This window comes from Poecilia formosa, unplaced genomic scaffold (assembly GCF_000485575.1).
Source record: "Poecilia formosa unplaced genomic scaffold, Poecilia_formosa-5.1.2 Scaffold8, whole genome shotgun sequence".
NCBI lineage: Eukaryota > Metazoa > Chordata > Actinopteri > Cyprinodontiformes > Poeciliidae > Poecilia > Poecilia formosa.
The window spans coordinates 1,402,421-1,416,088 of record NW_006799947.1 but is presented as its reverse complement, the minus strand read 5'-3'; the positions used below and the strand labels follow the sequence as shown (position 1 = coordinate 1,416,088).

Here is a 13,668-nt window from a genome sequence, read left to right as displayed (position 1 = left end):
CCACAGGAGATGTTTGCCGAAAAGGCTCAGCTTTATACAAACATTAAGCCTCCACACCCTCACCTAAACAACCAACAGCATAACTGAAGAGCATGACAGCATTATCTGATCTACCAGTGGCTCATTTTGAAACACTGTGCAAGTTTTCATACTGAAAACTTTCAGAGATCTTCAGGATGTTTTCAATATTCAGCTGTGAATGAAGGCCTGCATCACCACTCACTCAAACGCTGAACCAGTGCCAATCCCTTACTTTAATCAGAATGTTTGAACAGACTGTGCTATTCCATGCCTTACTGCACATGCTAACGTTTTGGTTTTTTTTACAGCAACGCAACAGTGTAACTCCACAGTTTTTCATGAACTTTTAAGTTACTGAACAGGCTCAAAACTATTCAAAATCACAGGAAAAATTTGGTTTAAAGTAATCTTTTTATTTAAGTAAAATGTTGCTTCTCACTGGAAGCAATATTAGTTTGTATCTGATGGAGAATGATGTTCTCCCTGTGCATGCATGGGCTTCTTCCCAAAGTCCAAAAACATGACTAGTAGTTTACTTGTTCTTTCTAAATTCTCCTTACTTATGAGTGAGTGTATAGTTATTCACCCTGTGAACTCTGTGCTACCCTGGAATGGACTGGCAACCTGTCCATGATGTACCCCTCCTCTCAGCCCCCCTCACAACCCTGAAAGGATAAGCGTGTTAGATTATGGATGGGCCTAAAAGCCAATATATAACCTGGAAGATAATATATTGGAAGTCCCCTTAAGAGACTAAGAAATACTTTATTCATATAAATCACTTCTTCTTTTTTTTCTTTTTTTTTTTACAAGATTTAACCTAATTTAAAACATTGGAATTTTAATCTGATAGCCTGTCCATGTCCTTCTGATGTAATTCTCATCTCCCTTCAATGCTCCATCTGGGATTTCTCCAATTGAATTTCAACCGGGCCAATTAGTGAACAGAGGGAGGAGTTTTGAACAATTACATAAATTTTCTGCACTCTTTTAGAATGGCAGTGGAGGAAGTGAAAGAAGCCACTGAGTTCATGCTGGCTTCACTTCCAAATATCAAACAATCAAACTCTAAGCAAGATGAATGTTTAAAACCTATTGATGCTACTGAAATATGGTCTTGACATCACAAATGTGCATCTGTAAGTATTTTGTTGCATATGGGATTTTTAAAAAGCATCACAAACCAAATCCATATTTCTTTGGATTAAGGGGAATTTGAAACAAAAAAGAAAGTAAATCCACACAAGATACCTTATCAAAAACATCCTGTTGAGTTCTTTCAACCTGAATAAGCAGTCCTACAATTGACTCAGTAGTTTGTTTTTCTTGTTAATAGGCAAGTGAGTATGTCATGGCTGAATTTGACCTGTTTGCATACGTTGTTGTTTTTATCACTCCTGTCACTTGCATTAGTCGTATTTACCCAGATCACCTGACACATTTCCATCCTGCCTGAGTCACATATAATTGAACTGAATAAGGAAATGTGTCCCATCCTGTGCAGCAGGTTTTCTTCCTTTCCAATGATCTGCAGTTGTTGCTTGTGTCGGCACAGTTGAACATGACAAACAAAAGCATGACCAAGATCTCGGCCAAGGATGATGAAGATATTCCTGGATCCAGACCACTTCTAAGGTAAGCAGCTGGTCGATGCTATTTATTTTTATGTTGATTCCAAAAACTATAGAGAATTTCTTTCTCAGTGCCATCTGGATCTTGGTGCTGCAGTTGATCATGACAAATTACAAAGTGGGTAAAATTGTATGGTTCTATGCTAGACAGCTTCAGATCTGATGTGGCAGATCTGCAACATTGAGGAATCCCACGTGCAATGATTGTTTCCTAGGCAAACCATGTTTGCATGTGGGATTCCTCAAGACTCTATTATCAGGTCAGCAATATTTAATAATTATATCCTACAAGCCTGCATGATTCATACCAGAGACAAAGTCAATGCTGATTCATTATCAAGTTCAAAAGACAGGTAATTTTTGAGGTTGCAACAAATGCAGAATGTAAACGACACCTTCATGGCCCTCCATTTCAACATTTTTAAAATATAATGACTCAACAAGATGCGTGACCAAACTAGTTCAACACCAAGGCAAAGCTTTTCAATTCCACAAACTGCCAGGGGGGAAAACAGACACTGAGTGAGATGGTTTAGATGCGGTGCTTCCTTCACTATTTGAAACACTTCCCAACATAGACTGCCAGGACCCACTCCGGGACTTTCCACTGTTTTTACAACTTCTGTTTAGAATCATTTACATGTAGAACGTTAATGAAGAAGATGATGATGATGATGAGGTGATGATTTATTAAAAGTATATAGAGTAATATACAGCATCAAGATCACAACTATGAGCAGCAGAACCTGATAGCCCTGTTTATCACTCACTTTTAACAACTATGGTTAAAAAATTATCTCTTATATCACAAATGTCTCAATCATTTTCTGATTTGCAGTATGTCTACAAAGACTGATATTTGATAACGTGACATGAATATTAATGACTTATAAGATTTGCAAAAAGTCTGTTTTATTGTGAGCTGTGTTTCATATTTAAATTGATTAAATCATTTGTGATTTTTGTGCCCAGATCTGTATTTAGTTAGAAAAAAAAATAAAACTTAATCATAACACCTGACAATTTAATCATGAAGTCATAAACTGTTTTCAGCTTACATGCGGCTGCTGAAACTGTCCAGTTCCTCGAACACGTCTCCCCCTTCATCCTTTCGCTTTTTCTTCTTGAGCCTCAGAGACAAGAACCGCTTTGGTTTCTTTTCTTTCGGGGAACTGAGGACCCCATCCAGGGGTGGCGTCCTGCCGTCTCCGGGACTAACGGGGCCCGGGTCGTGGAGTCGCAGAGAGCTCGGATCATCCCGGTGGATGGTCGCGGAGCGTTTCAGCTCCTTCTTCTCCTTCTCGGTGGATTTTTGTTTGAATAAACCCTTCAGCGTGCCGGACTTGCTCATGGTGCAGCCAGGGACCGACAGCACGAAGGTGTAAACATGAGGAGAGCAGTTTGTCTTAAAGCGACCTGGGGGACTGACTCACCGGGATAACCTGCAGAGCGGGTTGGCGCGAGCGCGAAGGACCTGCCCACAGAGCCAGTGGCGCGCGCCAACAGGTGAAGAAGCGCAGCCGTATCTGGGAAGATTAAAAGATGCGACACAACTTCCGATTTCAGTGCAAACACCGTCGCATTTTATTTAGCCTGATATTTATTTATAACTGTCAGGATTCCAATTCCAAATTATTTTTCTTTTTGTGTGTGTGTTTGTGTGAAGGAGACGCAGATAAGCAGGAGATCGTCTCCTTATAAAAAATATTTTCAGACACATTTTAACAACTTGGAATATTATTGAAAAAAAATATTTATTTTATTACTTTGAGTGAAAATGCAAAATGTATCCATTGCTTAAACATATTTAGCAAAATGTGACTTATTTCAAGGGTTCATTTTTGGTTCATGTATTCCTTCTCAGAAAGCATGCCCATGTACCTTACAGAATTTATACTCAGTACACCTTTTGAGTCCTTTTCTGAGAATTAGTGCACAATTATGGGCTAAAAATCTGTGAGATGCCAAGGAAACTCAGGTTGCAGTGGCCTTCAGCTCATCTGGTTCTGGTGTCTCCACATATTCTAATGCAGCCGATGTAGTTGATGAGTTCACCTGAAAATGAGCTCAGCAACATCTCCATAAAACCTATCAGCAGACTTACACATGAAGTGTTATACAATTGTGTCTGTCAATGCTGACTTTGGACTTCATAAACCACAACAGCAGATAACACAGCTCTTCAAACCATAACAGTTGTGGAAACGTCACACTGGAAATCGAGCAACTTCTCCAATCTTGATTTCCATCTGAAATACATAATTGACTAACTGGCATAAGTTTTTTTTTTTTTTTTAGTAAAGGGACTAACCATAAAGTCTTTATAGGAAGAATCACATTCATTTATGTGAAAGATTCATTTTAAATTGCATTTGTTTTCTTAATATTTTCATTCTAATATGTGAAAAACATATTACAATGATTACAATGGGATAAGTCTTCATATCTGTACAACATGTCACGGCATCTGTTATAACATATTAGCTGTAGTCATATCCACATCCAGTAATTGGTTATGTATAAACAGTTGCTTAATTGCCAATGTTTTGTGCCAGAAGAATCTCCTCATGGATTAAAGAAAAAAAAAATCTTATTGCTGCTTAAACATAGAAACTGTGTTGATTACAGACGTTTGATTGGGGCCACAATCCAAACCTGGAAATACATTTCTTCACTTTTTGGCAACAAACAGGTGTTTGGCATAAGACTTCTGATCAAATACCCAAAATGGCTTCTAAGAGTTGTTCAAGAGCAAAGAACTACTTGCAGTGAGTTATATATCAGAAAGACATATAATTAACAAGAATGGTTATTTCAAGGAAAATCATAATGAAGATTTCTCAGAAACTTCTCTGTGTAAGACTTCATTGGAGAGGGAAAAGATAGTTTAAAGTATGCTGCAGAACATTTGTAGAGATTTGTCTGCAAATTACACAAACCATGTTTTGATGATGAATAACACTGCATATCACCCCAAATACAACATAGAGGAAACGTAAAGGGCAACATGATGGTGAAAGGAGTCAATCAGCAGTTTATTTTCTCATGGTCAAAATAAGCATCATTTAATACATTAATAAAGAGAGATAAGAAGTTTTGTTGTTTTTTTTTTCCCTCAAGCAACATAATAATCCGAACACAAACCCCACAAAAGTCTCAGTTTGTCACAAAGAAAATAAAGTTTGTAAAATGGTTGAGTAAATCACCCGACTTGAGTTCAATTGAAAATCTAAAGTGAGAACCAAATACCAGCTCGAATTAAACAGCTTGTTTGGAGAACTATGTAAAAACTCCGCCGGAGCATTGCAGGAAAATATATTCTTATCATTGTCATTAGAAACAAAAGCCTTGCACCTTTGAGTTCAGTATTTATTCCTCGTGCCATTTCACTTTATTAAACATCCGCCATCAGTGTGTGACTATGTGCTCGAACGTTTGAATGACTGAATGTAGAGAAGCGTTTGGGGTTGTCTGGACTTGGAAAGGCGCAACAGACCATTTACCATTTTTGAGTATTTGGATTGTGACAGACGTCTGCTAGAGGTTTAATGTCAACAGGCCCACTAGAAATTTACTGACTTACTTACTTTTAGAAAAACTTTTACATAAATACTTATTTTCCTCACCATATAGTTAAAATGACAGCTCTATCTGCTGGTCAGGATGAGGTAGCACACAGATAAGCTTGGCTGTTCCAAAAGCAATAATTTAATCACTTTTTCATGCTTTTCCTTGAACTCCTTAGCCTGACGCAAACTGATTCAACAAGACTGTCCAAATAAAATGCAAATTAAAAAAAAAAAGACTCAAGTAATGAAATGAATTAGGATGTCAAAATATTAAACCAACTTCCATGAACAAAATAAATCTAGTGCAAATCAAGTTGGCGGTTTGAGGTCTGAAGAGATTGAAACATGTTTTTGCATGTGGCAAAACACGTTCAAAGACTGAAAATGAGATCAAGAGGAGGCACCAGCTCTTTGCCACAGTTTCCACAACAATATCTCAACCAATTTTATTCTCACAATTTTCACAGATTTCAACTTTTAGGTTCCTCTTAACTGTACCTATGAGAGGACGGCAAATGTAATCTGTGTAACAATAAGCAAACTTTAGAAAACTGAAGTTTGTCTGGAAGATACAAGATAATAATAATTAAAAAAAACATACAGGAAAAACATACAGGGGGTGTAGAATAAGACATAATTGTGGTTTGTTATTGGAGCCATCAGATAATAGCAGTGCTGTTTGGGACAGCAGCTAGAAAAGGTGCAAGATCAGCGAAGCAGTTCAGACAGCAGCAGGGGTGGTGAGAATGTGGTTTTAGCTTCAGTTTCTTTTCCTTTTAAGATTTAGTTTCTGTGCTCAGAGTGTCTTTAGCATAAAACCGACTCTTGACTGAAAAGTGTCTTCACCAGCAGCTGTCTCTGCACCTACATTGTCATTTTCTTACTACTTTGAATCAACAAAGTTTAACATCGAACATCACCATTTCAGAAGGTAAGTCCTCAGAAATAACAAAACCTTTTCACTTTAAAAATCAGGGCTCGACTTTTTAGTTCATGATAGTTTTTATGATGTTCTTGCTAAATGAAAAAGTTTGCAGTGAAGTGTAACTAAAGTTGAGGTATGACATTTATTAAACACATTTTATTTGATAAGTGATGGTTTAAGTAAACATGTTTGACCAGGTTTGAAGTACAGGCACTTGTTGCATAACATCACATTTTAAAAGTGTCTTATGTTTTGCTTTGCTTATGAATGAAATTTTGGAAAACCACAAGAGATAAAGCAATAAAACTGGAATCATCTAGTTAAACTGTCAGTTTAGTCAAAAACAGCATTTGGAGAACCTGAAATTATCAAATCTGGTCATCTGTCAAGATATAGACACACGTCTATGCTTCCCTTTTCGGTTTCAGAAAAAAAAAACACAAATGTATTTTCATAGACCTGCTTTTTGCTGCGATCCATTTCGTACGTTGCGTTAACTGAGACATGAAGATGCTTTATTTTATCAGGTCTCTGCCTCAAGACATGATTGAAAAAAAAATCACATGCTACTAATAAAACTAGTAAGAAAATTTTAATTTAAAACTGCAATAATTCACTGGCTGCATCAATGATACTTTTATTGGTTTTCATTCGGTAAATTAGAACTGTGACAAAAGATCTTGTGTGAGAAAATCGCTGGCAATCACCCAGGTTAGAGTAACTCTAAAAATCTCACACACCCATTTTCTTACAGTACAGAAAATAAAATGCAGGTGGTTACTATGTAAAATTGACTATTTTGAACTTTATATCATGTTAAATTATTATTATCTCATCAAAAATGTACCAGAAGTGTTGCTTGGAGTTTTTCACACTTTTGAGAAATCCTTGAGTCTCCCGTGGCAGACATTCGGCCTCCCTAAACACTTGCTTTCACAAAGACAGTCCAGTTTCAAGGGTTCAATTTACAAAGTCAAATTTTATGTTTGACATACACAGCATTTCTATAACAACTGGAGAAAAAAAAAACTTACTTGATTGAGTGCATGAAAAGCACACAATATATAGAATTAAAAGTCATCCCATATAATTGTAAAATACATAAAATAGGTTTTGGCTTCCATATTGAAAATATAATTTGATTTCGCAATTCAGAAAATATTTAACAACGCTTTAAACAAGAAGAGTGATCAGAATTGGAAATGGATGAGATCAAACACAGGTGAATGTGAATAAATTATGCCACTGAAAATATTTGTCACTTATTTTAAAAAGTATAATATATTAATATATTACATAGATATATTAAATGTATGTTAGACACAGAGTGATATATGTTAAGAGTTTATTTTATACAGAAAACCATAATAATTCATAATAAAGGCACAAAATATACCCAATACAGTAGGTACCACATTGCTATCTCTATTTTTTTTATATATATATATATATATATATATATATATATATATATATATATATATAAAGCTCAATCATCAAAATAAACCATGTCAAATTTCAAGAAAATACCCATAAAAGAAGCAATCAGTAACACCTTAGTAAACCTTTCACATTGCCGTCTATTGAAGATTTTCACTCTTTTCAAAGGTTTCCTGCCCTCCCCCAGTCATAAACTCAGTAGTTTTTGAGCTTTAGACGTGGAACTTTCTGATCTGCAGAATTTGTCACATTTTGTTGATCTACCTACACAACATTTTGACTGATAAACTCACTGTAAAAGATCACAGGTCGTGTGTGATAACCATTGTTATCTTTTTCTGAGATCAGATGAAGCACAGAGCTTCATCCTTTGTGTGCAGTCCTGAATGTCTTATTGGGCCAAAACTGGGTCAGTGAAAGAGAAAGGAAGAACTAAAGTAGAGTGTCAGTTGTTTTCTTATCTTGTGAAAACATGAAAAAGTAACAGAGATGATAAGTATTTACCAAGTTTGTGCAGGTTTAGTCAAAGAACTACCTGCTTTTCTTCAGGAAGCTGTTTAAGCTGTTTCCTCTTGTTATTGCTTCCTCAATTTACAGCTTTTGGTTTACTTCTTCTTGCAGATGTGTGAACTCTACTGTTACTTTGAAATCAAGATGATTTAGCAAAGTGCATTCTAAGTATTTGAAGAGAAGACTATTCAGATCCTCTATGCTGAAAAAAATACGAAAACGTGTTTAAAAGAATATACTTGGCTCAATATGAAATATCAGTTGAGAGTTAAGTAAAATTATTTACGCATTGCTAGGTTGACACAAATATTATGTTTGATGATGGACCGATGCAAAGTAGTAAAAGTTGAAGAAAAATCATAGGTGGTTTTCAATATTTCTTACATTTAAAAATCTACAACTTGTGTCGGAAATTTATATTTAGCCCCATAAAGTGCGTCAATTGGTCTTTTCAATATGTTATTTGTTAATGTTCTCTAACAAATCGCTGAGGTTTTCACAGAACAGTTTGATTTTTACTGATATTGCACAACACACAAGTGGAGTCAATGTACTATTGATTGCAATATTTTATTGGGGGGTTCAGTGTGAAGAGGTTGAATACAAATCTAAAAAGTATAACTTGTAAAAAACAAACAAATCAGAAGAAAGAAATATTAAAATCATGTGTCCTTTTCCTTCCACTTCACAACTATGCACAACTTTGTGTTGGTTTCTAATTTAAAATCTGAATACATTACATACATTACATCAAACTTTGTAATTTTCATTAGCGTGTGTTGTCAATAAATCTGATGATGACATAATTGGCTTTTCAGGCCAAAATGAAAGTAAAAAAACATTAACATTGGAATGCTATTTTTTTTCTTCAGCTTGAAGTCATGGATAATGTAACTTTTGACGACTATGCAACCTGGACAGTAAATGATTCAGATGAGCTCTGCAGCTTCAGCCCTTCCCCTGAAGAGGTCCTCTCCCACACCTACATCCACTCCATCATCTGCGCCTTCGGGCTGATTGGCAACGTTCTCGTGATGATCACCTACGGTTTCTACAAGAGGACCAAGACGATGACAGATGTTTATCTGATCAATGTGGCTGTGGCAGACCTGATCTTTGTGGTGGCGTTGCCTCTTATCGCCCATAATGAGCAGAACGGGTGGCCCATGGGTTCTGTGGCTTGTAAGATGTTGCGCTCGGCCTACAGCATCAATTTATACAGCAGCATGCTGTTGCTCGCCTGCATCAGCGGCGATCGATACGTTGCTATTGTTCAAGCCAGGCGCTCCTTCGGTTCCCGGTCCCGCACTGTCCTGTACGGCCGTCTGATCTGCGCCGCAGTTTGGGTGTTTGCGCTGTTTTTGACTTTGCCTACACTTATCTACACTGAGCTCTTTGAAGAACATGACCCGATGCTCTTTGAAGAACATGACCTGACGGAGTCTAATTCAACTTTGACCTGTGAGCTCAATTTCGAACGCATAATGACCGCAAAGCTGATGAAGGTGATGGTACCGAGCCTGCAGATGGCTGTCGGCTTCTTTCTCCCTCTTGTGGTTATGGTTTTCTGCTACTCAAGCATTATGTGCACCTTGCTCAAAGCCCACAACAGCCAGAGGCACAAGGCCATCCGGGTGGTTTGGGCAGTTGTTGTGGTCTTCATCATCTGCAATTTTCCTTACAATGTGACTCTCCTGATCCACACGGTGTCTCTTTTTACGGAGGGAAGCTGCGAGGAGAAAAAGACCAAACGTACGGTTCTGGCCACTTCCAGGAGCATAGCTTACCTCCACTGCTGCCTCAATCCCATCCTCTATGCGTTTATTGGAGTGAAGTTCAGGAGCCGCTTTAGGAAAATATTGTCTGACCTTTGGTGCTTTGGCAAAAGGTACCTCTACTCTGCTCGCTTGTCACGTGGGACATCTGAAGTTTGCATTTCAGGCCTGAGAACCTCAGAGGCGTCAAACAACGCGTCATCCTTCAGTGCCTGACAGCCATGCAAGTAACCTTTGATTTGTCTTGTCCAGTTACTTTAGTGTAGTTCCACACATGTCAATAACAAAAAGAAATTATATTCAATTTATCATAAAAAATTAGGTTACCTGCCATTGTATGGTAACAGGCATTTTATCAGCCAGCGAATGTGAATGTGAGCCCCATGAGGATTTTGTTTTGGCTGGATGGATAATAAGTGGGCCTGAGCTCAAACTAAGCAGATCTTACCAGGGCATCAATTGGATATCAAGATCCTGATTGCATTCAGTTTAATTCCAAGTCAGTGTTACATAGAGTCGTTTCACAATAAATGTCTCAAGGCTAAAAAAGTTACCTTGAGAAATAATGACATTTAAAGCAGGCCTTAATGTCAAAAATGATCAAATGTTACAAGTCATAGAAATGGAACTGATACAGAGTGACATTCACCATCCGGTGCTTGTCTCCACTCAGCATACCTACAGTGTGCCGTAGTGCGACGTCTGCTCTTATCTTCTCCTCATTCTGCACCCTCTCTAAGAGTCATATACCCATTACATTGTTATCAAACGGTACGTTAAGCTCAATTTAATATTCAAATTAGTTTTAAAACTTTTCTATTTAAGAAAACCTAGCAGATTGCATCAAATCATTGACTGGCAGAGTTCCCTCCTTCTAGACCAGCTTATGCAAAGAAATTGCTTGTGTCGTGCTGTAGCCTTTACTGTAGTCCCTCATATCGAGGATCCCTGTAGTGACAGAGGAGAGGAAAAGCTCCTGGTAACAGGAAGAAACCTCCAGTAGAACCTGACTCAGTACAAGCCTCCATCTACCACGACCGACTGGGTCAACACAACAGAATGGAAAAGAAGAAAAAGAGGAACTGATACAGGAGTACTTTCCATGTTAATGAAAAATGAAAGGATAATTGAACAAAAGGGTTGTTGTTGTCAACAATATTTCAGCTGCTGCCCTCCTACAAGAAGGAACCACAACCAAAACAGAACCCCAGACCAGGTATAGCTTCTACAAAACAGAAACCTGTGAGAAAACTTAAAGTTTAACAGGTGAAATGACTAGAGGTTGGAGTCCTTGTCAAACGGTGCTTTTGACTAGAGTCCCAGAGGGTTAGAGTCCCAGTTAAACTACAGTTAAACGATGTTTAACTGAAGTCCTAAAAGGGGTGCAGGTTTTAATGTTTTTATCTTTTTTAATCTTTTTCAAAATGTCTTTCTCTTTCTCACTGATTTTTCAATGTCACATGCTGTTTTTATTTTAATTATGTAAAGCACTTTCAAAGGCCTTGCTGCTGAAATGTGCTATGCATATAAAATTTGATTGATTGATTGATTGACTGCAAATTATTACAAGTGATATTCTGTTATTAAATATGATGTTCATGAACTGATAAGTATGAAAACAAGAAACTTTCAGAATATTTTTTTTTTCTTAGAGTTTCAAAGTAATTGTTTTGTACAGCGCTTTACTGACATAGACGGAGTTCAGCCCTGTTCTAACTAAAACAGCTACAAAACCCTCTGTTGAAAACCTGTAAATCTACAGCTAGTTTCGTTTTTACTCAGCTTAACATTACTCAGATAATGTCATTGGTCTTTTTGAAGTTGTTTTTTCTCAAACTGAGAAAGTCTAGAGGCTCCATCTATTATGCTCTTAGCACATAAGGGATAATACAACAAGGCCTGTGGATGGAAAATAAAGTGTTTTTCTGTATATAATTGCTGAAAACAATATATATTTTATTAGCTTTTCTCTTACTTTAGCAATAACCATTCTTATTTTTATTTCTTTTATTCTTATTATTGGATAAAATGTTCTTTTTAAAAATAACCTAAAGTAAGGTTTTAAAAAGTTAATGTCAGTTATTGTAAGCAATTTAAAACCACTCAGATTTAAAATGTTTTATATATATATATATATATATATATATATATATATATATATATATATATAAATAAAAATCATCCAAACTTTAACAAGAGTTTGGTAACTTGAGGGAGAAATCTATTTAACGTTTCCTGCATGGAGTCTTCCAAGATGAAAATGCTTGTTTTGCCTCCTTATGTTTATCTCAATAAGCCACTGATCCAACGTTGGTTTCCCCCTAATGACGAAGACAGAACCTGTGGACAAAAATGGACCTTTTGGGTAGTGAAAGATGATTTCTTCAAAATTTGTGAAACAATTAAACAAATAACCAAAACATGTCAACTCTAATATTTTATCAAATTATGTTTGAAACTGTTTAAAGTTCATTTTCTCAGGGTGCCAGATAATAATATGCCCTTTTTAAATGACTGCTACTCAGCTTTTTTGTTGTTGTTTTTGTTTTGTTGACTTTTCTGTTTCTAATATTGCAATATATTTCTATAAATAAAAATTATACTTAAAAAACTGTGTTAATGAATGAATGAATGAATTAATTAGTAATCCACAACAGAATTTAAATGGACACATTTTTCAACAGCGTCTAGTTTTTATGACACAATCTCTTTTGGCCACAATGTCTTGTGTGCTAGATTTCAAATGATGATCATCATCATTTTTTTAAATATTATTAAATTGCATTTTACACACATTTTAAAAAACTTGTCAGTAATAAATATGTTTAGATTTCCTTGTACTATGTTGCCAAATTCATTTTGACATGTCTTTAACAAAGTTAGGAGTTTCTTCAAAACTCTGCATTATCAAAAAAAATAAAAAATATATTGAACATCTACATATTTGCACTTTCTATGTAATACTGGAAAATCATGTGAATAATTTCCTTCTTGAATGAAAACATGCTGCATATTTTTATGCAGCAACCAACGTGTGTTCTTTTAGCCTGTAATGCTTCAATTGCATCCAAAAATGTCCTGTGAAAACAGGGAACATGTAGCAAAATTTATTTATTTTTTTTATTTTACAATGGACGTTAACAAATTAAGTGGTTAAAAATCATTCACCAAAATAAAGAAAACAACAAGATTAAAACTTTTACCTAAATAGACTTATCTTTGCTGTCAGCATGCAAAATACCTTTTATCTGATGTCCTAAATAAAACACACGCAGAGAAAGCAGAAGTAAGGCCCAGCACAGTTCCAAGTCATGACTTTTGTTGTGGTGCACTCGCTGTGGAAAAGTACACTGTTTCTCACGCATCCTGCTTAGGTGGTGTGAAGCTGGTAAAACCTTGCATAAAGCGCACCAAAATATGGAATATTGAAATGGGGACTTCCAGTCAGACTCAGCAGAGCACCATATTGTCAATGCAGGTTTTATGTCTTGAACAATATGGGCACATGTGGGTACTTTCACTTCACAACCACACATCCCCGTAGTTGGCACTTTCCTTCCACCCACATAGCATCTTTAATGCAGCTTCCTGAAAATACAACCGCAATCCTTTTGAACAATGTAAATATTGAACTCACCGGAAATCAAATTCTTCGAAGGTAAAAATAAGGTGGTATGAAATACTTAGACAGGCCTGTTCCTCTTTCCTCGTCCACTGGAGGCCCTCAGAGAGCTGCTTTTAATTTAGGCCATAATTATTTTCAACCATTTAGATTCAGATGGAAACTGACAATATTT

At 36.4% G+C, this 13,668-nt stretch overlaps 2 protein-coding genes across 2 annotated transcripts in view; one reads left to right on the top strand and one right to left on the bottom strand.

Moving 5' to 3' along the window:
- The window catches only part of crybg1 (crystallin beta-gamma domain containing 1), a 41,119-nt gene extending 38,043 nt beyond the window's left edge, over positions 1 to 3,076 (bottom strand). Inside the window, exon 1 of the mRNA XM_007574848.2 lies at positions 2,711 to 3,076. Within this exon, the coding sequence (XP_007574910.1) occupies positions 2,711 to 3,003 (293 nt within the window). The 5' untranslated portion in view covers positions 3,004 to 3,076. The remainder of the gene's footprint in view (positions 1 to 2,710) is intronic.
- A 2,903-nt stretch (positions 3,077 to 5,979) lies between these two features.
- On the top strand, positions 5,980 to 11,141 carry ccr6b (chemokine (C-C motif) receptor 6b). Its single transcript, XM_007574835.2, has 2 exons — positions 5,980 to 6,152; positions 8,969 to 11,141. The coding sequence occupies exon 2, from the start codon at positions 8,978 to 8,980 to the stop codon at positions 10,085 to 10,087; it is 1,110 nt and encodes a 369-aa protein (XP_007574897.1). The 5' UTR covers positions 5,980 to 6,152; positions 8,969 to 8,977; the 3' UTR covers positions 10,088 to 11,141.
- The last annotated feature ends 2,527 nt before the right edge of the window (positions 11,142 to 13,668 follow it).